At 36.7% G+C, this 27,964-nt stretch overlaps 1 protein-coding gene across 2 annotated transcripts; it reads left to right on the forward strand.

The window, feature by feature from the left end:
- Nucleotides 1–158: 158 nt before the first annotated feature.
- Nucleotides 159–27,964, forward strand: NRSN1 (neurensin 1). Of its 2 annotated transcripts, XM_075213140.1 has the most exons (4): nucleotides 159–336; nucleotides 895–1,009; nucleotides 13,769–13,966; nucleotides 23,888–27,964. In XM_075213140.1, exons 3-4 carry the CDS (start codon nucleotides 13,778–13,780, stop codon nucleotides 24,284–24,286), a joined length of 588 nt encoding a protein of 195 aa, XP_075069241.1. In that variant the 5' UTR covers nucleotides 159–336; nucleotides 895–1,009; nucleotides 13,769–13,777; the 3' UTR covers nucleotides 24,287–27,964. The 2 variants fall into 2 exon arrangements, with proteins under 2 accessions (XP_075069241.1, XP_075069240.1); XM_075213139.1 differs by lacking the exon at nucleotides 895–1,009 and having other exon boundaries at nucleotides 161–336.

A 27,964-nucleotide genomic window follows, 5' to 3' on the forward strand; every position in this document is an offset into this window, starting at 1 on the left:
TCAATGTGGAGAAACAATTGGTATCATTAACGTAAATACATAAAATCACAAATCACAAAACTGCTAAAGTTTGCTTTAGCTCATGAACACGTTGTAGATGTTATCTCACGTACAAACACTAGCAGACACTCCCCCTTTAGATCGCATGTTTTCTCCTCTACATCATACAAGTCGGCCTTGGCAGCTCAGTGCGCAGGCACAAGGAGCGGGGCTCCTTCACAAGGAGAATAATACGTGGTGTTTGAGACTAGAGAGGATCAGAGGGATGGGACCCGAACGAGAAGAGATCTGCAGCTAGCAGCACAGCTCAGCCGGCATAGCAGGCACTCGGGAAAGGTAAAGAATCGTCTACATAGTGCAAACAGAATGGAAATCATTAACATTTTGCTGCTGCTTTGCCCGATATACAGTTATGCACACATCAGGAACAGCATACACGGCCGAACGTACAAAGACATTGTATGGATGAGCTGAGAACAGGCTGAATGCTCTGCCCTAAGCTTAATTAGAATATTATATTTAAATGGATGACAAATTGTTAGACCAGATATGTGTGATATTGTCTAACTAAACGCATGCATTTGCAACATATGTACAGTCTATAATATCAATGCATAATTGTAGAAATAATCGGCAATGTTGGGGTTGTGATTGCATTTAAAATATAAAGTACACAATAAATGTATAAAAGTTGATATGTAAATACTTTGGAAAATTGTTCTATTTTTTAATATTACGATAAAAAAAGAAATCCGTATGGCTGCATGTAGCATGGAATGTCTGCTTGATTAGATGTCCTTTGCGAGCTTGGCACACTAAGGACATTGTGGAATAAACAGATGGTGAGAAGTGGCGTCATGAGTTACGTGTTCTGAGCTTTGAAATCGATTTCAGCACCATGGAGAGCGCTCTGTGGAGCAACAGGACGCCAGTGAAGGACATACAGGGAAAAGGACACTTCCTCCCACACACTCACAGATGTGCTTAGAAAAAACGTTTCCTGTAACTGGTACTGTATATGCCCTCTGTTCATATTTGGACATGACTGGTATTGTTAGGCTTTCCTGGGGCTTCTTTATACTGTACGTTTGACAGCTAATATGAATAGTGATATTGTAGAATAAAATAGAATATATAATACATAGATTAAAAAAAATGTAGAAAGCATTTCTACGTGTTTTTTTATATCATTGTAGTGTGTATTTTATTCTACAGTATCACTTTCACTCAGAGGTGTGTTGTAACTCCAGGAAATAGTTATATCTGTTTAACAGTTAAGTGGTATACCTAGAAAGTATTCCCCATATACCTAGAAAGTATTCCCCATATATCTAAGTGGTAGAAAAAATTATGAATTGCATGTCTTGTGTTCTAAATCACAACTCATAGCACATTTACTAAACAATTCTCTGTAAGCCACATAATGATTGTACTTTACACCTTTTCCCTCCTACCAACATGCTAAATAACAATGGTTATGAGCACAATGCATTTGTCTGTGGAAAGTCAATATGAATAAAGATTGTTTGATGTCAGTCAATGTATATTTAACATTTGTGTGATGCAATTTGCACATAAATGTCAAAATCAATTTCACAGAACCAAGTAATATTGTAGTGGGAAATGTGATCTGGCAATTGTAATTTTTCCTAAGGAATACTGACTTCTGTGCTAACCTTATTTGCCTGCTTAATTTCTGTGCTTATTAGTGTTTCCAGCTTACAGTTCCTAGTTGCTAAGGAGCAGAATTATCAGTACTAAACCTATATGGATCATTGTATGACTGGATATTGGGGGAGGAGTGACACAAATGTTAGTTTTCCACCCACTACTTCCTCTTGGAAGGTTTGATTTTGACTCATTTTCTGTATCTCCCTCTGTCTATTAATTTCTCTTCCTTTTTCTCTCTCTGTATTTGCACTTTCAACATTTTTTATATTATTTTACACAATAGCAATACATTTTTTGAAGATAAGTGACTTGGTTCAGTATTGCAGATAACAGTGAGCAAAATCTAATGGCCACATTTAGAAATGATAGCAGCAGCTGGTACACGGTAGAGTGCCAATATAGCAGGACCACTTTGATACACAAAACAGAATATTATACATTTCAGTGAAAAGTCTCAGTAGAATGTCCTACAAGAGTTGCTTCCTTGTTTTCAAATGATCTACCATAATACCTTTACCGGATATTATAATCCAAGGCATTATCTTTGATGTTGGGTCAATGACTTACTATCTAGAATAAAACACTTGTCATCTTAATATAGGAGTAAGGGGTAATAAGTAAGAGATTGCTTAAACAGACAGCATATGAGCTAATATTAGAAAACAATTTCCAGGGACACTGCTGTTGGCAGTACAATAGAAAACATCATGCACAGTGTTATCTAAGCAGACATATTGAACCCTTGTTATGATATGACCACTGAACATAATTTATTTTTTATGCTTTTAACTCATATTTAATAACTATTAACTAACACAATCAAAATATTGAGAATTGAATATAGACTAAAGAAGTAAAATAGTTTTACTTTGCAGTCAATAATTAAGAAATAGGGACACGTGGAGGTCATTTATGAGGGTACATTGCTTTTTAGCATGCCTTATTTTGTGATGTCACACCTGGACTTGGGAATTTGTGCCTTCTTGGTCCTACTTTAATGGTTTGGTGCACCACTTGCCATTTGGAGTCTGTAAGGTTAATTTATTTGCAAATCTACAAATCCACAATGCAAATGCTATGTTTTCAACAAAGATGTATACAAAAATGGTGGCATCTACTGTAGGCAGGAGGAGCAAGAGTGTGCAGTTGCCAAGGAGAGGATTGGTCGGATCAAGGTCGGCCTTGCCAAATTCAGATTAGGTACCTGAGTGCACCTAGTTTTGCACCCAATTGGAAAAATTAAATTGACATTGGTAACATAGGAGCATTTATGGTGGTGTCTTCAGTTGTGGGCACACAGCATTTTTTTTACAGATTTTTCATCCACTTAGAGATAATGTAAACCAGACTTCATTATATACCTTACAGTTGCTCTTTGGTGAATGAGCGCATTTATAGATGCACTTTGATCTATGTAATTAAAACAAAGAAATGCATAGCAGTGACATTTAACTGATGCATGATTAATCTCATGATTAATTTAAATAATAAATTAGGCTGACTTGTATATTTTAAGATAAAATCTTAAAATTTAAAACTAATGAAGTCGAAGTAGGTTAGACGTTGTAGTTACAATTTTACAGTTTCTACTATGCTCCAGAGTTTGCACAAACCCACAAATGTAGGTGCATTCGCCCTTACCGGGATTGAGTCCAAAGACTGGGAACTGGCATTTACCTTAGGATCTCTCATTAAATTTTCTTTCCCTGATTTTTCTTTATCTACTGCCTAGACTGCAAATATATATTACTTTTAGTTAAAATCGCTTTCCATGCCCACAACAACATTTTGGTAGAGGCACTTCCCCACTTAATGGTGACAGCACTTCTGTAAGCCTAGGCATGCATGACTTAGATGCCTGTGTTTTCTTCCTTATCTGGATGCTATTGTATTTTTGGATTACTGTTGCTGGCTTTCGCTTTCTGAACATCATTCCTTGTGGCTTGTCTTGACTTTAGTTGCTGATTTGAGTTCAATTTTTCACTTGCTCATTTTTACTACTTGTGTCTGTGTACGGCTCTGTGAAACTGAATTCTCTTGCCCTTTTGTTGATTGCTAGTTGTAGCAATGTTCGTGAAAGACAGTAGCTAGATATAGGATACCTGGGGGCTGGGAATTTTCTATACAAATTTGCTCCCAGGTGTCACGTGTATGTGTGCCACGTGGCTGGGGCAACTATCAGAGACACACCATGACTGGCTAAGCAGGTTAGTCCTGAGAGGATGGGTCATGAGGGACAAAGTTGAAGTTGATGGGTTGGGTACAGAAGAAACTAGAAGTGTGAAGTCAAAGTCGATGGCTAGGAGAATGTGCAGTGGTCAGTGCTGACAGTACACTGCCACTTGCAATCTGTAGCTGTGCATACAGGGTTGAACACAATCAGTAAGAATACATGCATGTTATGTTGCTCTCAACTGTCCATAGCATAATAAATCTCCCTGTGTCCAACATATTATACAGTCCGAAATATCCAGCATATATTGCAACCTACATTGTGAAACACATAATGTAGCCCACATTTTTCATCATATTGCCCAGCACCAAGGGGCCAAATTTACTATCTCCAAGGTGAGCCATTTACTCCCTTGGTGCTGTCAGTTATTACCAGCAGGGATTAAGCCAGCCACAATGGATACAATAGCACATAGTAGCAACCTGTGCTATTATTTGATGATGATAATCATCATAATAATAATAATAGTAATAATTATGTTATGTCTGCTTCTCCTAATGCAAGTTATCATTTAATTTAATACCAGTGCTGTAAATTTTTTGGTGACACCTGGCAAAATCATAGCTAAACCATCCATATCAAAACCTACAACAGTACGCAATCATCTACTCTCAGTATGCAATACAACTGCTATGTCCACAGTATATAGCACAGCTCCTATGCCCCAGTGTGCAGTAGAGCCCCATATACCACCAGTATGCAGTCCAGTTCCCCATGCCCCCTGTTCTGTCTAGAGTACTTGATGCTTCTGCTACCAACGTAACAGCATCCTGGCCGCTTTTCATTCTATTAGCTCCAAATGCTTACCAAAGTTCCCTGAAAGAGACTCAACCAGAGTGCTAGTAACCTGACAGTCTGCCCCTAGAGTGCCCCATCTCTTTAAGCGCTAAGATGGCATTTCATTTTTATGTAGAAGGTGAGGGATTGCTGCGGTCCACAGCAGTAACATGGGGATGGGCCTGTAGTCATTCTTACTGCTACTCCTTTGGCACATTTACCAAAATATGCACAATAAAATATGTACCCAACACATCAAACTTCTGCCCAGTGACACTTTTCATTTCCAGTTTTCTGGAGGTTCTGACTCATCATCAAACGTGGTGTTAGGAGGTGCCTACTTCTCGTTAGTAGCCTCTCTCTTTCTTCCCTATATCCCTTTTTGTGTCATGACTGCCCCCTCCTCTGCACCTTTTTCTCATGTTTTCCAGTCCTTGTCTCCCCTTATCTCCTCTAACCTCTTCCTTATGTCTTCCTCATATCTCTCCTGCTAAGTGCCACCATGCTGGATTTAAGCCCCATCTTTGTCAACCTTGCCAACTGGTCTCTCCCATTTATTTTATGTCTTCTGTTCCTTGCCTTTTCATTTCCCTGTCTGTTATGTGCCTATCTTGATCTCACATGTTATTTTTGCCTGCTGTCTATTTGCTCTGCTCCATTTATCTACTCTCACCTTAACTGCCCTTCTTGTCTCTCCAAGTTGTTTTATGCACTTGGATCTTGCATCATTTATTTGGCCCAATATGTTTTGCCTAGTTCTTTGCTGACTTGCCTAGTCTGTTGGGACCATGGAACTGAAGCTTGCATAGATTAGATGACATCACACAGTGCTATGGCATTATAAATAGTATAAAGTATCCTATCATAGAAGGATCCCCAGCAAATAAATAAATAAATAAAATGAATGCATTACCCTGCATCCGTTATCTGCCCTTCTGGGTATAAGTCTTTAATCCCCACCCCCACATCTTCTCTGATCCTTCTTACGTAGTTGCCTATTCCTGCTTCAGTAGGACAACTTTGATTCTTGTATCCCAAAAATGATGTTTGTTACAGGAATCAGATGGGGCTTTATCATAAACCAGATGTCTTTGTCTGTGAGCTAGCCTGACTATAGTGGCTACCTACTGGTGTCATTGGTGACCATTACAATAGTGCAGTTGGTGCTCTATGTGGTTGCACAAGCAAAACTCAGACCAAAAACTTGTCCTTATCAGGCTGCTTAATTATTTACAGGCACACTATGGGACTCATGTAGAATTAAACATACGTTTTTTTTGCATAATAAGTGCAATTCAGTACTGTGCACTCATAGCAAAATTCATGAAAATAGCAAACTGAAACTTGGGTCCCAAAACAATAGCTGACTGACACTTAGAGCAACAGCTATCAAAACAAATATGAACACTACTTAGATACAGTAGTAGTGGGCCCAGATGTTTGCTGTCATTTTCTAAAACTTCACAATAAAAATAACATTTAGAATTTCATTTGTTGCTATGGGTTACAGCATATGTGTATACTTTGTATTATGTTTTTTAATAACAATGTGCAAATGATCATGTACCCATAAACATTTGCACTTTTACACTTTGTTAGCACGTAACCCAAAATGTGTCTTTATGTTGAGAATAAAATGTTAACTATCCCTGACAATATATTTATCTTGCTACTGTGGCAAATTTCTGTATGTCTGTGGCTTGGAGATTTGGATTGTTCTATATTAATCCTTCTATAGTGAACTGAGCTTAGAAATGGCTACAAAAAAGTAGAAACCAATTAGACATGGTATGCAATTAGTCCTGGGAGACCGCTCACAGATTCATGTAATTAAAATATATTTAAGTAGTTAACTTTCTTCTATATCTAACTAAGTATAATGTTTATTGTGCTGAAAGCAGCCCTTGAGGATACAACTTGTATACTGCAAACTTAATGCTTAATGGAGCCTTACAACACAGGGAGCCTGATTCATCAAGGCACGTGTACTGAGCACAACATGCGATTGGTTTAAAATGCACGTATTTCGACTTTGTGCAAGCCCGAATGCTACAAGGCACAGATCTCAAGATACGTGCACTGTTGAATTTGGGTGTAGGTCTGCTGTGCTCTTCTACACAAGACACTGCACGGTACATCCAACATCTATGTGGATTATACATTTGCAAAAGAACATACTGAAAAAACTATATACTGAATATATATATATATATATATATATATATATATATATATATATATATATATATATATATAATTAATGCCACTAGTTAAAAATAAAGGCATTAAAGTTCTTTTTTTAAAAAAACAATTCTCATGAAATACATTTGTTAGTATGCTGTTAATGGCTACTGAACATAAAATACATTTTTTACAGTTGCTCCTGATTGCAAACACATGTTATAGCATGTATATGAGACTTTCATCAATACTGCTCAGGACTTAGACCTGTAACAAGAGATACGGTACAAAAAACAAGTAACTTTGAGATGATCAGAGCTTGAGTCAGATGAGACTGTGTGCGCTTGAGTTTGGCACACCCCTACTTTACATTGACTATGGCAAAACTACACTTCCCCACCCCGTTCTATCCCCGAAATTGTTGGCTCAAGTAAGTGTCCTTTGCGTTCAAAGAGGTAGCGGACAGGGCTGCGTTTACTGGCGTATGTCCCAGTTCTGGGCATGCACAGAGTGATTTTGCATACGATACACTTAAAATCTGCAGATAACTTGATGAATCAGGCCCAGGGAGTTTTAATAACAAAGCAAGTCAATATGTGCTTTGTTCAGCCAATCTTACAATTTACAAAAGGGATGGGAGAAAACACTAGGACTTTTTTTTCAACTTTGATTATTTAAATTACTTTCTTTATAAATATTCCCACATATCATGAGATAAACTTGTGTTTGTGCTATTAAGGTTTTTTATGTCTACATATAAATACTAAGGGTGTATGTATTAAGGGAATTATAGAGTTAAGAGTGGTACATTTCTCTCTTTCCTTCACATTTGGCTCTGGACAGCTATTTAAACGACAGTCCACTGGAAGAATGGCTGTAGGACGAGTTGTGGCAAAGCAAGGTCACACACGCATGGTAAAGAGATGACTAATTACAATGTGAGATGTTGCGCTTCTCTCTCCCCTCCCCCCTGTACTAAAACCCTCTGTCACCTCTATTTTTAAGCTGGACTGCATTATGTGTAATATATTTATTTAATTTTGTAATGCATTTCTGTAACTAGATATTATATATGGCATCACTGCTCCAAAAAGGTAGAGTAATTGTTCAGGTTTTATAAAAATGTTTTTTTAAGTGCAGTATGCCATTTACATTTTTTTGTCCAGTATATGTAATTTATTATTTTGGAATGTATTGACATTTTAAGGCTCTTGAGTCTAAAAAACGGTAAACTGTACAATCATAAATAGTACATCAATTATAAGACATGATCAAAGTTCCTATGGTTCATAGTAAGAAAATGTTTGAGCCTTTGTGACAATATTTCATTTTCTTTGAAACATTTGCCTATTATCTTTTGCATTTCAGTGAAAAATATGGAATCCTACAATTCCACAAAAGCTTACTTTTTTTTCCACTCATATATTGTGCTTCCCGGATGATCTCTACAATGCATTTCAGTAGAACTAAGTATTGGAATTGGGTTAAGGTTGCATGTAAATGTATTAAATTGTATACACCTAAAATAACATAAAAGCATTGTTAATGAGCAACACTGGCAGCATGCCAATACCACCCAATACCACCCAATCGTTCACTGGTGCTGAACATTGAGAGGACCAAATATGGGTAAATGCCACCCTCCTCTTTTGTTGGCAATGCCCTTACATCTCAGTAACCCTTTATGTACAGCTTATGCTAAAGTACAGGAATGGTTTGTAGATTTTTTAATGACAGTTCACAGTAATACAATGCAACAAAATGTTGTTCACCTAGCAGACATAAGTTGTGGCACAGCAGGCAAAAGGAAAATAATAGTCATAGTCATGTTACGGGAAAATAATTGATTGTATGGTCAGTGTTTGTTGGGGAGAGTAAAGCCATCGGATTAGTCAAGAGTATATTGTTGTGCTCAAGTGGAGAATAAGGTAAGACAATTGTTGCTGTTATTTTTAACTCAATGGTTCCTTCTTTCTCTTGTTTTTCTCATGTGAGCTGATTTACAATACTCCAATGCCTTGTTGTACTTACTGTCAGTGCATGGCTTGAAGTATTGTTACAGCTAGAACATCTAAAATGTAGCCAAGTAGTTGCTGTTTCTCACTGTTCTGTAGTCTATCGGGCAGCCTTTGTGTTTCCAGAGTAGAATAGAGACAATTGGGCCTCAGGCACAGTCAAACAGTTAACGAGATGATAAGACAGAGCACTATTATGTGAATACAAACTTATTTGGGATGACATTTTCTCATTCACAGAAGAGCAAAATAACGTACACATTTAAGCAAGAAAATAATAAATATTTCTAAATATCTGTACAAAAAGTTAATACCAATTGTCTTTAATGTTCTAGAAATTTACAATGAAGATTTTCAAAAGATTCAAAAATATGGAAGCAAAGATCAGCTAGCAACACAAAGGCAAAAGGAAAACCACTTGATTAAAATAATAATAACAAAATTATATTAATAATAGTCTGCTTACCCATGATTTTCTCATTAATAAACATTAATCAAATGATAGCGCAGATATGGTTGTTTGTTTCCCAGTGGGTTCTTTATTGCATTACTTTGGCAGTATGTGAAAAGGGAGACAATTATTAGACAGGCAGTGGAAGAATAGAGTAGAGCTGGGTTCTGCCTTTCTGTTGAGCCGCATAAACATTAATATAAAATGAGCAGTAAATTTAATTAAAACTCACTTTATATTTATTATGGGAGTTTCCATTACATAGGCATTCTGCTCTACTGAAAGATATACCTGTCTTTCCGTTGTCCCTGTACCGAGGTACTATTTAATAAAACATCCATTTTTGAGCTACGGTATCTTTGAAATGCAGACATGCCGTCATCAAGTCATTTAAGTGGTTTCTACTGCCAGACCTCATTAAATGAGCATTATGATACACATTTTCTAGAGTAAGAAATGAGATATAAACTAATAACTATTAAAATAAACATGTAATCAGGTTTATTTGTGAATCACTCATACTAATGTGATTGAAAGTCTACTCTTAATACACAGTGAAATCTGCCTGTATGTTCCTAAACAAAACACAATGAGACATATGAACTGTATGTTACACCGGGTCTAATTATGGGTTCAGGTCACCCTACGCTAATATGCTTGCAGCACCCCCTTCGCCTTCACGAAAGGCTAATACGCAGTAGGTTAAATCCAACTTGTAAATAGATATTGTATAGATATTGTAAGTAAAATTAGAAATTGGGTAAAACAGGGAGTTGAATTATAGCAGGTAATGTTTATCTAATGGACTACCATAGTGCACTAAAGGACAGGTAAAGATGAGAATGCTTTACTCCTTGAGTGTATGTTGGTGTAATAACTGTGGGATAAAATCCCTTATAAACACATTATAATCTTAAAGCTAAGCATAGTCAGCAGATAATAAAGCAAGTATTTTTTTTAAACCAATCGGTTAAGTCAGTTCCGTTTTGTTTAGGAGAAACCTATTATCAGTCAAGAGTTCAGTGATGTGCGTTGATGTGTTCCCAAAGGAAATAGCAATCATCCTGAAGACAGGGGGAAGTGGCTTACAGTAAGTTCAGGTTTGTGGGCAAGGAAGTCGAATAGCAATTATTCATAAATTTGTACTTGCACGGATGAATTTGTGTGTTTCAGAACAACTCTTCTTTGCATTTCATATTCCTGATAAATAGGATAAAGGACATATGCACATCCCGTCCTTTGACATTCGATATTATGGTCGCTTCTCACAGTTCTTTCATCGGCCCGAAATGTTATAGGAGAGAGAAGAGAGTATGCATATATGGTGAGGTACTGGTAAACGAAGTTCATGTTAAACACATAAGATTGCACTTACAAAAATAATTCTTTATAATTGCCTTGTAAGAATCCTTCAAACCGCTGCTGTCAGATATGTAGACGGCCATCCAGAGTTTTTTCTCCCATTTGCTCCAGTTTAAAGTGGAGTCTTGTTCTTTCACATGTATTGTTAGGATCGCTTCTCACACTTCTCTCATCAGCTTGAAATGTTATGTGAGAGAGAGGAGTACGCATATATGGTGAAGTACTGGTAAAAGAAGTTTTACCCATGTCCAGAAACAGGTATTACTCCAATTAACGCAATTCCATGCAATTGATGTCCGCACACAACTGACATTTTCAACTTTCTACGACCTGAGAGGTGGAAAGGGGGAGGGAAGGGGTGAACTAACATAGGCCATGTATAGTAAGGGCATTTCAGTGTAGATGTGACCGATGCAAGTTCTGTGTTTGTCATAAATATGCTTCTTTTCAGCCATATGTTTTGCACCAACTGCAGATCAGGTGTAAATGCCGACTGATAGTGGTGACCAAAATGGCATAGTATTTGATTTTAAAATGACACGTATGCATCTCAGTAGCTATCACATAACTGTATATAACTAAGATATACTATAAAAATGCATTGTATGTACAGTACGCAATGAAATTAAAATATTAAAAAAATTGTATTTAAAAGTAAATATTTATATAAATGTAAAACATAATATTTTTATGCGTTCTGACAAACATTTTTATTGTACATACACATTAGTGTATACTGCAGTTTGTTATTTCTGTCTACATATGGCAAGTACTGTTTAGGCAGAGCGTACTTACACCCAGGTTAAAATCAAAGCATATATAGAGATACGCTTGGATTTCAGCACAACCGTAACTATTATCAAGATGCATGCTCTTTTTAAAACAACGCAACATACGTGCAAGTTGCATTCGGGCATGAATCCATAATATGTATGGAGCAGAGTGAAATATGTTGGTTTTTTTACATATATATGTCATACTTGCCAACATTTCATTTTTTTTTTCCGGGAGCTGCTAGTAGGAGGTAGGCGTGTAGGGGGTGGGGCCCCAAAAAGCGCGTCATTTTAGCCGGGGCCAAATGCCGCGATTCCCGGTGAATCACGGCGTTTGAACCGTATTCTGCCCACTTCTGGGCAGATCAGGGAGATTGCCACACTCTCTCGGGAGTCCGGGAGACTCACGCAAAATGCGGGAGTCTCCTGGACGTTCCGGGAGAGTTGGCAAGTATGATATATGTACAAGGATACACTACATCTTGATACACATTATGTGACATTTATGTGCTGGTACGGGGACTCTGTAGTGATGAATGCACCAAATATTATATGATTTAGTGAATACTGAACCAAATCTGAAATGAAATGTAATATGCATATTACAAGTAAGCCAGGGAAGGATAAGCTCTATTTATGATAGCTATGAGATGTAGAACTCTGACCTGCTCACGAAAATGGTAAAAAATCAGGATTTGGATTGGAGCCGGCTGAATCATAAGTATAATCCCCACATGGGTTTAGCTAAAAACCCTACAGATTTTGATGCATAACCATCAAGGATTCTGAGTTTAAAAGGGAAACATCACTTTATTAAGTCTTTAAATATCAGGCACACTACTGGAACTAGTAGTATACTAGTATATTAGTGATTTTAGTGATTCCTTCACATCATTGTGCATTCTTTTACACAGCAAAAAAATTGGCAATAGGTAAATCTGTCAGATTTGCATAACATTTGCTAAGCAGTAGCAGGTAATATATACATTTTATGTATGTATATCATTTTTGTGCTTAGATAATGCTCAGTAGACTTGGCTGGAGAAACTTGGGAGTGTCCCCTTTGTGTGCATAACACTGCAAAGTTTCTTCAAAATGCAGAAAGGTTGGTCATATATTATTATTACATTTATGTGTGACACTGACTCAATGGGAAGCTGTTTGTACATACCGGAGTACAAGTAGCATTTGGCATGCACACCAAAAAAAGCAATGTAAATAAAAGATTAAAATTGACAAACATGAAACTTTTAACAAGATACTGAATATTTGTCCCTCTACATCTGCAACATTTTTTAAAATCAAGTTCAAACAATTGGTTAAATTTCAGTACTTTGGTAAAGTTGCTTGAATGAGGCAGGATGGCACTGATTCAATTTTTAATTTACACCAGTAAAACAACAGTGCATGGTTGAGGCACATTTAGGGCCTTATTCATTAAGGAGTGTATATGCCGATATGTGCCATCTTTTGTGCAATATTGCTCTGCTCTTGCCAAGAACCGGATCATACACCAGTGACCGAAGCAACGTCCAATTCATTTTCGAGTGTAAAGTACTCTTACTATAGCCTATGATTTCATGAGCGGAACGGGGAGGTAGATGGGCATATTCACCTAGTCAATGTACAGTAAGGACGTACCAAGTTTGAGCATACGCAGCAACATCCAATTCAAGCATTGGGCATCTCAAAGTTACGTATTTTTCTGTTGTTTCACTTGCACCAGCTAAAGGTCTTGTGTAAATGCCGATTACTAGTGATGACAGTCACATATAATTATGTTAGAAAATGTCTTGCAATTAGGAGAATTTTAAAATTATTTTTAAGTAAATTATTTTTAAGTAAATTATTTTATGTACAGTAGACATTCATAAGATCCTAATAAATGTATTTTATAAGAGGAAAAATTTTAAAATTTTAACTGATTTGTCACCAATTACTATATTATTAACATGTGACATTAATATTTTTATTTTATTTGTTTCTGTGCATTCTTTTGTGGCTTTATATTCTACATATGTATTCTATGTACCCTGCATAGCATTGTGTGTTAGAGCAGAGCAGACCTAGACCCATATTCAACAACAGACGCATCTTTACATCCACTCCTTGTGGATTACAGTCATGCATATGCCTGCTTTACGTGCATTTTTTTTTTTTTTAAAGTACAATACGTTAGTTTTGTGTGCCTTAATAATTCAAGTCCTTAATGCTTCATTATTTTGTCATTATCATTTAATAACCTGTATGCAACTACTCTAATAATGTCAGACATTAAATATTTCATTCATGTGTCTAATTTCAGATCATAAGGATGAGTACGTGTGCTGACATCTGTGGGTCCAAGCAATCACAAAGTACTCCAGAAGGAGGATACCATCGTTATGGAGTTCGATCCTACCTGCACCAATTTTATGAGGACTGTACAGCTTCAATATGGGAATATGATGATGATTTTCAGATACAGAGATCGCCCAGTAGGTGGAGCTCTATTTTCTGGAAGGTAAGTAGACTTTTCTTTCCTACCAAACCTTATTTTAAAGTAAGTGTTAGATGTTTCCTTTAGGTTTAATGCTATATGTGTTCTTTCTACTGCTTAAGAATAATGACATAACACCTTTCCACTAAGAGCTTATGCAGCCTACTCATCCCCATACTGTGATTCAGTGATTGCTGGGGATAAAGGACTATGGTGTAGAGTTCATATGGCAGAAATGTCCTTTTTGGTTCCCAACCAGGCACTGAATTAAAAAACAAAAGTGCAGTCCTCTTGGGAAGAAAAGAGACAGGAAGCCTCAACATGAAGTCCTTTTAGTGTGCCAAATCTGTGTATAATGTGTGTTTCAAGTATGTATTTTTGGGTAATCTCTGTATTTGTGTGTGTGTAATGTATGTTTATAGTGTGTATGTGTATCATTTGCGTGCCTGTTTACTGTATGGTATTACTCTTTATGTGTATAATGTGTTTTTACAGTGTGCATATATGTGCATAATATGTATACCTGTCAACTATCACAGTCCTACTGTGTGACTCATAGGAGGGGGATTCAATTCTGTGCAAAGCTCCATAGGAGCCTCATACTCATTTCTAGTTATTACGGTACCTGTAACATTGATGACTCTCCTGTGCACCTCTTTGGGATGCAAGGAAATATTGAAAAACATACATTGCTGCCGATGACCGTTCCAGAAGCACTGTGTGCACATTGCTGAGAATTGAATTCCCCCAATAGTTTTGGACTCTGTCTAAGAGTGATCAGAAAGTTCCCCACAATGAACCGCTCTCTTTTTTGGGAGGGCAAGGGACCAGCTGGCCTATTGTCCAAGCCAAGTTTCCTGTGATGTCATCCAGTCCCCTATGTCCTCAGTGCTCAACTTTTAAATAGTCAGAGACAAGAGAGAAGATGGACGACTACCACCAACGCTGCTCCCAATTTGTGGCAGTAAGGGTAAGTAGTGTCTGGATAATAAGGGAGTATGAGAAGGTTATATTGTACTATATAATCTCCTATTTCTCCATATACTGGAGGCATATGGAACAATATGGGCATACTGGGCATTGCTATGAGGGGGCCATAATAGCAATATTGGCAGCTTGTCTATTCAGACATTTTGGCTAATTAAATATAGTCCTATTGGCTGTGAGGCATGTGAAGCTAAATTGAGGTGTTTTGGAAAATATTAACTAATTGGTTGCATGTGAGGCTATATGAAAGTATAGAGAGATATATTGGCTATGTGTTGGTGTTTGAGGCTGTATAAAGATTTATTGGCTATGTGCTGGTATATTGGCTATATGGGGGCTATGGGGGATATATGAGGCTATACTTTATGAATATTTGAATGGTCAGCCTTGCCTTACTTGTACAAGGTATCTCTTTTGCAGTACTGTGTGCATTAAATAGTTACTTTGTCGCTGTATATGATTTTTACCTTGTTTGCATGCTATGTATTCTCCTCTATGCCGTAATAAGTATGATTTTTTTTTCACAAACCTATGCATGTTATTACATATTTCATAACCTATATCATATTCATTTTACTGAAACAGCACGTTAATTTAAATTTTAAGTGCTTTGCGTGTCATACTAATTTACTGAATTATGTTTGCCATTTGAGATGCACTAAGATTCATTCTTATCATAAGGGTATGTTTATTCAAGTGTTTAGCTTGATCATTATCATCAACCAGAACATTTATATATAGGATGCCACATATTGCATAGCTCCAGACAATTAATGTACAGATGATAGGTAAAGTTGGCAATTTTTTTGTGGTATATAAGTGAAAGGAGAAAAACAAAATAATAAGACTAAAGACAGAGAGTGAGAGACTTGTTGAGGGAGACAAGGAAATAGCAGATCATCTTACTAATTATTTTTGCTCAGTATTCATTACAGAAAGTGAGGGTAAGGGGCCATAGTTAAGTTGCAAGTAAACTCATAAACATGAGGTAGATACAAGTACATTTAGAGAGGAGAAGTTCTGACTGAACCCTCAAAACTGAAAGTGGATAAATCAATGGGGCCAGATGGTATACATCCAAGGATACTAAAAGAGCTTAAAGGGGTGCTGATAACACCATTAAGAGAATTATTCAACCAGCCATTAGCTACAGGAATAATTCCGGAGGACTGGAAAAGAGAAAATGTAGTCCCATTGCACAAACGTGGAAGGGAGTGGAAGGTGGGAAGAGCAACTACTGACAGTGAGCATTTATTGACTTTTTTGACTAGGTGAAAGTAATCAAGAGAGGACCATAGATGTAGCTTATCTAGACTTTAGTAAGGCTTTTGACACTGCCCTACATCACAGACTTAAATAAACTTGAAAGCCTGGGATTAGATTCTAAGATGGTGAATGGAAAAGATATTGGTTGCTGTATAGAAAACAGAGAGTTGTTATAAATGGAGTGCATTCAAAGGAGGGAAATGTTGTTTACCAGTGGAGCACCTGAGGGATCTGTACTTGGACCAATGGTTTTTAATATCTTTATTGGTGACAGCAGAAAGAAAGAAGTAATACTGCCACTGTATAGGTCTAGAATACTGTGTTCAGTTCTGGAGGCCATATCTCCAGAAGGATATAAATACATTAGAGACTGTGCAAAGGAGGGCAACTTATGAAAAGACTAAAAGATCTTAATATGTATAGTTTAGAGCACAGAAGGGAAAGAGCGTACATGATAGAAACTTTCAAATATATCAAGGATTTTTAAAAGGCATATGGGGGACACATTCCCCAAAGAAAGAGAAGCATTAGATCACGAGGACGTGCACTGAAACTGGAGAGAACTAGGTTCAGAGGAAATGCTAGTTAAAATTAAGGGTAGTGGATAAGTGAATGAGCCTCCCATCAGAAGTGATAGAGGCTAATACAGTAGAGCAATTTAAACACAATTGGGATAGACATAAGGATATCCTTACAAAGAACTAAGGATAAAATAGGTTACCATAGGTTAAAAATTGAGCAGACTAGATGGGCCAAGTGGTTCTTATCTGCCCTCAAATTCTATGTTTCTATGTATACATGAATGCAATAAACATAATAATAGATACATTAATGCAATGAAGCATAATTACATACATGGACAGTGAGGAGCTAATAATTAAGGTTTGCATGAATATCCATTCAGCAAAAAGTCAGCATAAGACATAACATCATGGAGTAGAGAGTACCCTGCTTTGTGAGAGCTTACATTCTAGAGGCAGGTGGTAATGAGAGACAGTAGGTGTAAATGGGACACAAGTGCATGTGGTGGACGGAGGAAGTAGAGGGAATGGACATGAGGGGATAGAAGGGGATAGGGTAGGCATGCGGGAAGAGAAAGGAGATAAGAGAATGTTTGAAGATGGGGAAGACACTACTGGAGAGTGAGAGGTTATATATGTGAGCAAGGTGCAGGCAAGTGTTGGGGGAGAGGGAACTTGTAGGGCTCTTGTTCTCAATTAGAGGAGGGAAGGGCAAAGTGAGCAGAATAGAGTGGATTTGAGAAGAGAAGAGTGTAAATTTCATCTTTAATGTAAGTGGCAAAGTCTTGAGCAGTGGCAGGGTGCAGATAAGGGATAGGAAGTAGATTTGTTTGGTGAGAGAGATGGAGTTGAATTTGTGAAAAAGGATGAATTTGAAGTGAATGTAGTCAGTGTTGGAGTGGGATTTTCTCCATTGGTGCTCGGCAGAGTGGTAGCACTTTTGGAGGGGGTGAGTCTGTGGGGAGTGCCAGGGTTGCCAAGTGCATTAGAGAGTGTGGTGTTAAAGAGATAGATAGCAGGGTTAGGGCAGGACTGAAAAGAGACAGGAGCAAGAAGACATTCTAGAATTGTCAAGAATAAAATCTGGTTGAGGCCTTAAGGTGTCACTGAGTGCGCATGACTTTGGTTGGGGGGGGGGGGCAGGATGTAGTAAAAGACAAGAAATTGTGATCAGAGAGCACATGAGGGCTGGCAAATTTTAGCCCGGGTGGTAAGACACAGGGAGAAGATAGGGGCAGGGGATTTGTGGGAGATTGGGTAGAACCAGTAAGGCTAGGTTAGGAGTGGTAGAGATGGTAGCAGTAGTAGAAGGTACAGGGTGTGGATAACAAGGGTGCTCTAGAGGTGGAGCAGATAGGGGCTGAGAGGGAGGGAGTGGGGGTGATATGCGAGGAGAACAACAGGGCAAAGTGAGATAGCAGGGGCTGGGGTGTGAGGTGGTGAGCAGAGGTTGGAAGAGGGGTGGAAAGGGGGGGGCAAGGAAGAGCATAGAGAGGATGTAATGGAAAGACAGAGAAAGATGCTTAAGGTAATGTGGATAGCAAACATTAATGCAGATTTAAGTGATATAATAATATAATGTTGATTACCCATTAATGAGACTATATTATTAATGATACCAAGACATTAGTGACTACACATAGAAAGTTAAGCACATGGGCATTAGATGCAGATGAGTAACAGTCATATATTTGGACAATATACTGAGGTAGCTGGGCAGGGCTGGAGAAAGGCAGGGCAGAAGCTTGGCACCCAGTGAGGACACATGGAGGAATGGCAGAGGATACTTGGAATGTCCCAGTCATAAAGAAAAAAGTATTTATGCATCTACATGCAGAATAAGAGAGACTGCAGGCTACCTGGTCAGTGTAGCAATCACAGAAGTGTTGATTGGAGACAAAATAGCAATAGCTTTAATATGATATATTATCTTGCAGCTCCAGAGTACATTTTTACCTCTTATTCTTTTTTAATTTTTACTCTGGCTTACTCAGGGCCATCTTTTCCATTGAGCACGATGGGAAGCTGCCCGGGGGCCCCACGGGCAAGGGGGCCCCATAGGCACGGCTCTTAATGAGAATAAATAATCCTGCAAAAGAAAAAAACCTGCAAAAAAAACCTACAAGGGTCACTGAGCAAGTACATCTATCTATCTCTATCTCTATATATCTATATCTGTATCTGTATACATCTATATATCTATATCTATATCTATATCTAGGGGCCCCGGTGCACTGCTTTGCCCGGGGGCCCATAATGTTGTTAAGATGGCCCTGGGCTTACTGTAAAAAAAAAAAATCAGGTTGGCAAGTCTGTACCTAATTTTGTTTGTATATTGACATGTGTAGTATGTTTTAGTATGTTTAGTATTTATTTTAGTATGTTTAGTATGTCTAATATGTGTGGTTTGTTTTGTAGGGAGCACGTGTTTGCTGCGTGAGAGGCTATAGTGAACTTAAGGCACTGCTTAATGGGAGGCAAATTAAACTCTCGCTTACATACAATTTAAGTACTATAAAACAAAAGTATTGTTTGTATCTTTTAAAGAATATCAAGCAGACATTCATCCATTTACTATAACTATGTTCACTGTAATACTTCCTACTTTCATTATGCTTATAGGTCTAGGTGTCGAGAGGCCTGTCATAAGTTTAATTTGTCTGGTATTTTACACAAATGAATGTATCCCCAAACATGCAACAGACCCCATGTGCGAACAGGTATTCTAGGGCACCAAAATTCAATTCTAGTCAGAGGGGAGAGAAACTAGTATGTTCCCATTGGTTCTGAAAAAGGAATGCATAGCACAATCGTTTTAGAGATTGACCCTAATAAGTAAGGTAAGGTAAGTTAGGGAGGAGAGGGTGTTAATAAAAATGTTGTGGGCCCCTTAGAAATCTTGATATGGGACCCATAAGTATCATGCTGTGACAGCTAATGCTCACTTGCAGTAGGAAGCATGTAGAATGTGGGCAGGGAATGTTCATAAAAACCCAGGGTCAGTGGAATTCCTCACAATTTTATATAAAATATTAAGTGCACTTTGTTAATTACAAATTACTTTCCCATTTGTCCTAAGAAAAGCTTGAATACATCGGGACTGTATTCAGCAATTATAGAAAGTGGGGCGAGCCAATGTCAACTCCAATGTATGTCACAGTTGCAGCAGTTTAGCTGTTGGTAGATCTCTACATTGAATACTGTATTCCACCACATGTTATAGACACTCTACTCAGTTTAGACTCAGTTTAGATTGTGTGGCTGGGGTTCCACTGCGTTTATGTAAATTCACTGTTGTGTTCTTTCCTAGCCTTATGACATGGTTCATTATCTTGTTTAAAAATGTCAATCTGCAGATGTGTATGCTGCTGCTATGAAGGGATAAACTTGATTGGCAACCACATTCAGATATCCTGTGCAATGAAAACACTCATCACATCATTGCCACCAATCCACATTGTTGACAGTTTTCATGGTGAAACCATGGACTCATATGGGTCCAAGTAGTGATTCATATTTCCAAACTTAAAATTGTGTACTGCCATGAACTCATTAAGTAACTAAGTGCAACATGTTAGATATTATAATTCATGAATATGATATAATAAGTTTTAATGTAATTTAAGGCTATGTTGAGTACCACCACATAGTTCTCACGGAATCATGTAGTTTTCACCATATCCTTTTCCTAGATCAGCATGAAACAACTGGAATACAGATTTATGTTAAGTTTATTTTTTCTGATGCCTGGTTTTCAGTTATGTTAGCTCCAGTATGCCTTTTTAATTCAATTGTCTGTCTAATTCTGTTGGCTAGATGTTATATAGGTGGTTGTCCATTGTAGATATACCCGTGAACCCTGCCATGAGTAAAATTCCTCATGAGTGTTGCTGATTCTATTAGAGTTATGCAGATGTGTTAAATGCTCATTTCCATGCTGTGTTCAGAGTAGGGTTGCATCAAATCCATGTGTTACAACTGAACTGAATAGTAAATCCTCTTACAAAACATTTGGATAAAACTGAAATCAAACCCTAATCTGAAAAATAAGATCAAGAAAGAGGATTTAGTATTATTAATAGAGTTGAAATTATAACTTTTTTTGTATTGTTAACTCCAGAATTAAAAATTCTGCATCCTGCATGCTACATAACATTAAAATCAGATTAGATTAAACTGAATGGAATCTAAGGACTTGAGCAGGGTTTGAGTGTTTCTACCTCGGACACATCCTCCTATCTGTTGAAGTCCAACAAGGCTCTGTCCTCTGCCCTCTGCTTTTTCACTGTACACCTCTTCTCTTGGGGAACAAATTTGCTCATTGGCCTCCAGTATCACCTCTACATTGACAATCCCAAATCTACCTCTTCTCCACTGACCTCTACCCTTCTGCCTCAAATGACCATCGATTTCTCTGATATCTCCATATAGATGTCCCACTGCTACCTAAAGCTCAACATGTCTAAAACAGAGCTTATCAGATTCCCTCCTCCCAGAGTCATCACCTCGTCTTAAATCTCCCTCACCATAATAACACCAAAAATTTCCTAAGTTTCCGAAGACTACCCGACAGCCTTCAAATCTTTAAACGCTCTCTGTTAACCCATTACTTTATTAAAGTTTACCGTACTCCCGCCTTTACTATACACACTAGTGTACCCGCAAAACTGTCCCAATCGCCTCTCTGAGCCACACTCCTTTAGTTTCAGTTTTGCCCTCTTACATTTACATTGTAAGCTCTTTCATGAACAGGACCTTCATTACCCTTTGTCTTCATGTCTGCATTTAATTTGTGTGCCTATTATGTCCTTGTATAATGTATACCCTGTTTTCCCCACTGTCTAGTTCTACCGAGCAATGCAGCACTTTATAAATCAACAATAATAATAATTCTGTAAATAGCTTTGTTTGCTTTGACGGATCAGTTAATTACATGGTCAGTTCAAGCGTTAATAATAAAGTGGCCATTCAGTATTGAGTGTGCATTTGTGTATATTGACTGTTTATTTGTATGTAGTTTATGGATTATAATATGTGGAACCCTGCTGCTATTAAATACATGGTTAGGAAACCCTTTTTGGTTTGTATGAAACAGAAAAAATAATAAAGCTGATCATAGCAAGAATTACAGGCAGCTGACCAGTAATACCAAACATTATGGGCCTGAGTCATTAAGTAGAGCAAGACAAAAAAAGGAGTAAATGTTCTCCGAGACAAACCATGTTACCATGCAAGGGGTGCAGATTAGTATTATTTGCATGTAAGGAAAATACTGGCTGGTTTTTCATGTACTACACAAATACTTGATAGCTTTATTTTTACACTGAAATTTAAAGTTGATCTTGAACATACCCTACCCCAACTATAAATCTGTCCCCACATTTTAAATTTACCTTACCCTCCAATGCAACATGGTTTTGACCAGGTGCAAAGTTACTCCTTTTTTTATGCTTTGCTCTCCTTAATGACTCAGGCCCTATATGTCTATGGGGTCTATTTATTAATGGGAGATACCGCGAAAAGAATATTTTTTGCACAGGATTTATTGCTTCTCCTTATTTACCAAAGCTGTTGGAGGTGGGTAGCCATCACCAGGGCCACCTGTAATGCTTTCCCTTGCAAAGCAGGGGGAAATCTATCTACCAAGGCCAGCAGCAGTGTAAGTACCACTGCTAATGCCATCTCAGGATGAGCATGACTTTTATGTTTTCTGTTCTTGTTTCTTTATGATTTTGTTTTCAACCCTTATTAGAGTCAATACACGTGTATATTTTTCATCTATTTACAAACCTCCAAAGAGCACTTAATACTACCTGTGTAGCAAATTTTACAGTGAAAAACACAAATTAAACTTCTCAGGCCAGCTGCCAACTTGTTTTTCATATGGAACAAAATCATTTAATGCACTGGTAACATTGGGAACCCTAGGTATTATTTTTAATCAATTTGGATCGGAGATAATAATTGCACTGATGGTCTTTTTCCAGTATTTGTTTCTATTTTTACTCCAAAAATAGGCTGTAAGGGCAATGTTACCCCTCCACAAATAAAACCAGATTCCTGGAGTGAGCTAAAGTCTCTTCTCTATGTCAGATTAAGAAAATAGATTTTTGTTGGACTTTTTTTCCATAAAGATCTCTATAGTAGAGTGAGTAGGTAGTGTTGGTAAAATAAAATGTAACATTAAAATATGTGTGTTTTATGGAATTTAACTTTACAATAATAATGGGTCTTAGGAATCCCTTGTTTGTATACAGGGAACACATGAAAGTGGAAATGTATGCTACTTCTGGTGGCTGTACCTGTGACGTGTACCAGCACATTTAAGTTTGAGCTGGTTTCCTAAAATCACATTACCCAAAACAAGGGCAGCTTTTAAGAACTGAACTTTGTGGGGGCCATTTTATTAATTAAAAATTGGAAAGACTGGACCTGCTAAAGCATCATGACAAGGACAGTACCATTAGATATAATCAGGAAAGTATATATCTTCAATTAAAATGCATATTCAATAGGGCAACAGTAAGATACAAGTTTTTATTCTTATCATTTTAATTATGCTTATAATTGCTGCTGGTTATTAATCAATGTATTTGCTCCTTATGTTTTAAATTACAGATATAAAAGTTATATTTTACCAATGCCCTGGGCAATATGTAATTTCATTGAATAATTCATAAACTATTATCATTTTGTGCTTTGACAGACACATAACTCTGTAAGGACAAATAGAGTTATTATTATTATTATTATTATTATTATTATTATTATTATTAGAGGAATATTAGAGGTCTTAATTAATCATATTTTTAATATAGATCTATAAAGTCTTCCAAGACAATACCAAATTGCAATATGGTATTGTGATTTTTATTTTGTTAAATGAAGAATATGAAGATCCCATTGCTGGCTTGTTCACACTTTTTGTGATCATTGATCCCCTTGGCATGTGTAAGAACATGCATGGCTTATTCACATTGGAATGCATGGAAGAGACCATATATATTAGTGATCCGATAGCTGCCTCTTATCCCCTTCACTGCTAATGAATGAAACAGAGCTGAAATGCATTTACAAATTAATGTGTGAATGAGCTTTTTTGCATATGTCCTTATGTTTATCAATCAAATTGCTCATACTGGTTAATTGACCTTGCAAACTTCTTTTACAGGTCGGACTCATATCGGGCATTATCCTCATGCTGACAGGTATAACGGTACTTGCTGTTGGGTTTCTGGTGTCACCTAAAATTGAAGCCTTCGGAGAAGATGATTTTGTTGTTGTGGATAGTCATGCTGTCCAATTTAATGGAGCACTTGATATTTGTAAATTGTCAGGTGCAATTATGTTTTGCATTGGGGGAACTACATTGGCAGCATGTCTATTAATGTCTGCTTTTGCTAAAAGTTACTCCAAAGAAGAGAAATACCTTCAACAAAAATTTAAAGAGAGAATAGCAGACCTTAAGGCTCACGTGCACCCTGTTATGAAGGCCCCAGCTCCTGGAGAATCAAAGATACCTGTCACTCTGTCCAAAGTTCAAAATGTCCAACCTTTATCTGAAACCTGACATTTACCCATCATTGTAAAAGTAATTAAATTGAAAAGGTCAGCTTTTGTGAGTGTTACAATAAAAAGTCTTATTTTTCAGTACAGTTTAACTGTACCTGGCTGAAAAATATACGAATAAGCCAATAATAGCAAAATGTGAAAAGATCCTCCGTTCTTGTGTATTATTGTGAGAAGCTTACCATACTTGAATGGTAAACCTTCTGAACTGAACACAGCTGTTAACATTCACTATAACCCATCAAAAGTCCCCAAATGACAACAGCAAAATACTATCTGTGTTGTGTTTTCTTTTCACTTTCGCTTACTATGTTCATCTAAAATGTAAACTTAGTAGGAACATAATATGAGAAAATCTGTTGTAGGTATGTAAGAAAGGGACACATAGTGCTTGAGATGTGATGTCAGAGGTTCAAGAATACATTAACTTTAACAGACATAAGTTAATTCTCTTTCTACATTTTTGTGCTTACTTGTTTTATTGTCAGTTCATATTGTGTACAGTATTGTCCCATGCTGTCTAGTTTCAATGAATAGTATACTGTTTTATGACCTTCATCTGCAAGCCCTTTGCCCCAGACTCTAATTAATGTTATTAATGTAACATTCAACAATTAAACGGACATGTTGGGCATTCTGTCTGTGAGGTGATTAAGATCTTTCACCCATAGCAAACAGAGTGGTACTTTACAAGGTGAGAACGTATACATATGTCAACATAAGTGTTGGGGGTTCGGTTTATACGACGAAGAGGAATAAAAGCATAGCACCTGACAATAACTGTAGAAAACATACATATACAAGCATTTATATCTGTACAAACATTAGCAAGCTTCTTACAAATATTTTGCATACATGCTATATATTAAGGTACAATTCCATAGAAGTTCAATTAAAATATATTTTTCTCCTAGGGAATACTATATTCAGTAAACAACCATACTATTTTCACTAGTGTTCCCTGTTCTTTACAGTTTTACTTCATTCATGTAAAAGGCTTCCTAACGGCTAATGTTCATTAGGAACCAGTCGTCGTCATAACTAAGCATCAAGTTATAAGTAGAGAATATCTCGTTAGTGGCAATTCTTTTACCAGAAGTTGGGAGAGGAAGATTTTCACTATTAAATTTTGCAACAATTGAGAAGCGCAAAGTCTTTTTAAATCTATATTATGCAGCAACATAGCAAAATTCAAAAGAAAGCCTACAAAAATCAAGTTATAACTTGTGTGATTTGAAGAGGAAATTGTTCTGCTCTTTTATTAATATTAAAGCTCACAATTCTTCAGCATCATTATTATCACTTTTCATGTAACTTAAGCAGATGTCCTACTCTTGATTGTGTAACGATCTGAAAAAACATTTGAAGCACTTTGCCCTGTGTCACCAGTACATGTCTGAGTGTTGAAAAAGGAGGCATCAAAAACAGCTAATGCACTGTTAATGTCCCCAGGTGGAACATTGCTTTCAAGTTGCTGTGAAAACAGTTCAGCATTGCTCAGCTAAAAAATGTTCTTTCATTCTGCATTCAAGAGCAAAATGACCTTAAATTTTATTTATAAGATTTTCCAGAAAAAAAAAATGAAATGAATAGTCTAAATGAACTATATTTAAACACTGCAAAATGTAGTTGCTGAGTCTAGGTGCTCTGCCTCTAAACCATATTCATCCACTGGCCAAGAAATTCTTTTATACGCATCCTATTTCATCAAAATGGACATAAGTCCATCTATTGCTTTCTAGTATGAAAATAAGTCTTTCCAGCAAATATATTCTCAATATGCAAATCTGATCAAAGTCTACTTCTGTTGTGACGTACTATTCATTAGTGCCAAAAAAGTGCCATTTTTTCAAAAATGTTTTTAGTATGTGCACAGGAATAATAAGTAGCCAAAAGAGTGTGCTTACCTTCAGCTACAGGGTCGCAGGATTTCAATCACTATCATTTAAAAAAATATATATATTGTTTTCAGTGGTTACATTTTATGAGGGTTTAATTGGCATTTTGATTTATTTATGATGCATGGTACAGCATCCTGCAGTTCCCATAAGTTTTTAACAAGCTGTCCATTAAAAGTGAAACTAAAAACAACAGGGAAACAAGAAAAGTCTGATTATAACACTATGTAAGAAACAAATATTCATGTCTTTAAAAAATGCTGAATGAGTAACATATACTGACAGCAATATCAATATTTTCTAATATCAAGCCAGTTTGCTGAGCAAGTACATTGCCGTCTGTGTGAATGCAAAATCAAATTCTGTGCCGTTAAAGTGATTATTCACAAAGAAAAACTCCTTGTGGGCAGTACATAGTGAAGAATATGTAAACATATGAGTTTATGTAACCCACAGAAGTTCAGTGAGTCAATTGTAAAAGAAATTTGAGCAGGGAGCTAGCTAAACAATGGTAGTTCTGCAGTCTGAGACAAGCACAGGTAGTCATGTGATCACACTAAGGTGGTGAGTAATTGTACCTCACTATGTATTGCCTTCAGGCAGTAAGATGTTCATTGTAGCCATGTTTATGCTCTCTGTCTGATCAAAAAATCCAAGAAAAGTGAAGGCAGTACAAATTGTCCTTGCTAACATCATATCAGTAAATATTTTCTTAGGTTACCTCATTGGAGGCTATTTACTAACAAAGTGCAAAGAGCCATAACAAGCAGATACTAGCTTTGATAACTAACTTACGCTTGGTCAATCAGTGTTAGTTGCTGATTGGTTGCTACATGTTATAGTCTTTGCATACTATTAATAAATAGCATCCATTATATTCTCAGTCACAAAATATCCAGCTAGATCACAAATTTGTTTTCTCCATCTTGGAAAATGGAGACTGGCATGGAAAATATAGTAACAAATATGCAAAAGTGTAAATGCTTATGTATATTCCTGAAATAAACATATTGTCATATGTGATTTCTGTGTATAATAATATGTAATAATATATGTTTTTTTACTGATCTTTAACTTCCCATTATCACTGATGCAGCAAAGTTGACAATTACTGTAATACTTATGTTTACCAATCAACAAGAGAAGTATGTAAATCTAAGTGTTCTATTTTTTTATAGCCAGTGACAAATCTTTCACTGAATATTTGTTCATTCCTTACACTATTATATAGAATTTTTCTGGAATTAAGAGAGAAGCTGATCAGTAGATATATTATTTTTGTCTCCAATCATATATTTTAAACCTCTATTAAATAAAAATATGTATTTCCTTCTTCTAACTCAATATCAAATAGCTTTAAACCTGTGTTTTCTTGTACAAATTGGTTACGGCTTATTATATCAGCTCTTAATTTGTCCTGTCATTCTTGCCAATTATGAAAGTAGGCCACAGGGCAGAACGAGTGGGTCACATAATCCTTCAAATGGTACCAAATAATTTACAAATTGACTATTGTAAAAAGTAGAGATCTAGAATGTTGTTGTTAACATTAATGATACAGATAATATCAAACAAACGTAATTTAAAAAAAATTATTATCAGGTTGTAAAATGGCCTCCATTGCAAGTCTGTCGGAATAAGCATACGATTTCTTGATAATATGAAGAGTGCAAATGAGTCATCTAAAATGTGCCCAATGTTTTGCTGTTGAGTTTCACAAAAACAATCATTTTCATCTTTCATGGTGTGAAAATAAAAGATTGCTGAGCAAAGAGAAACTA

The sequence above is a fragment of the Mixophyes fleayi genome, chromosome 5 (genome assembly GCF_038048845.1).
Source record: "Mixophyes fleayi isolate aMixFle1 chromosome 5, aMixFle1.hap1, whole genome shotgun sequence".
Classification (NCBI taxonomy): domain Eukaryota; kingdom Metazoa; phylum Chordata; class Amphibia; order Anura; family Limnodynastidae; genus Mixophyes; species Mixophyes fleayi.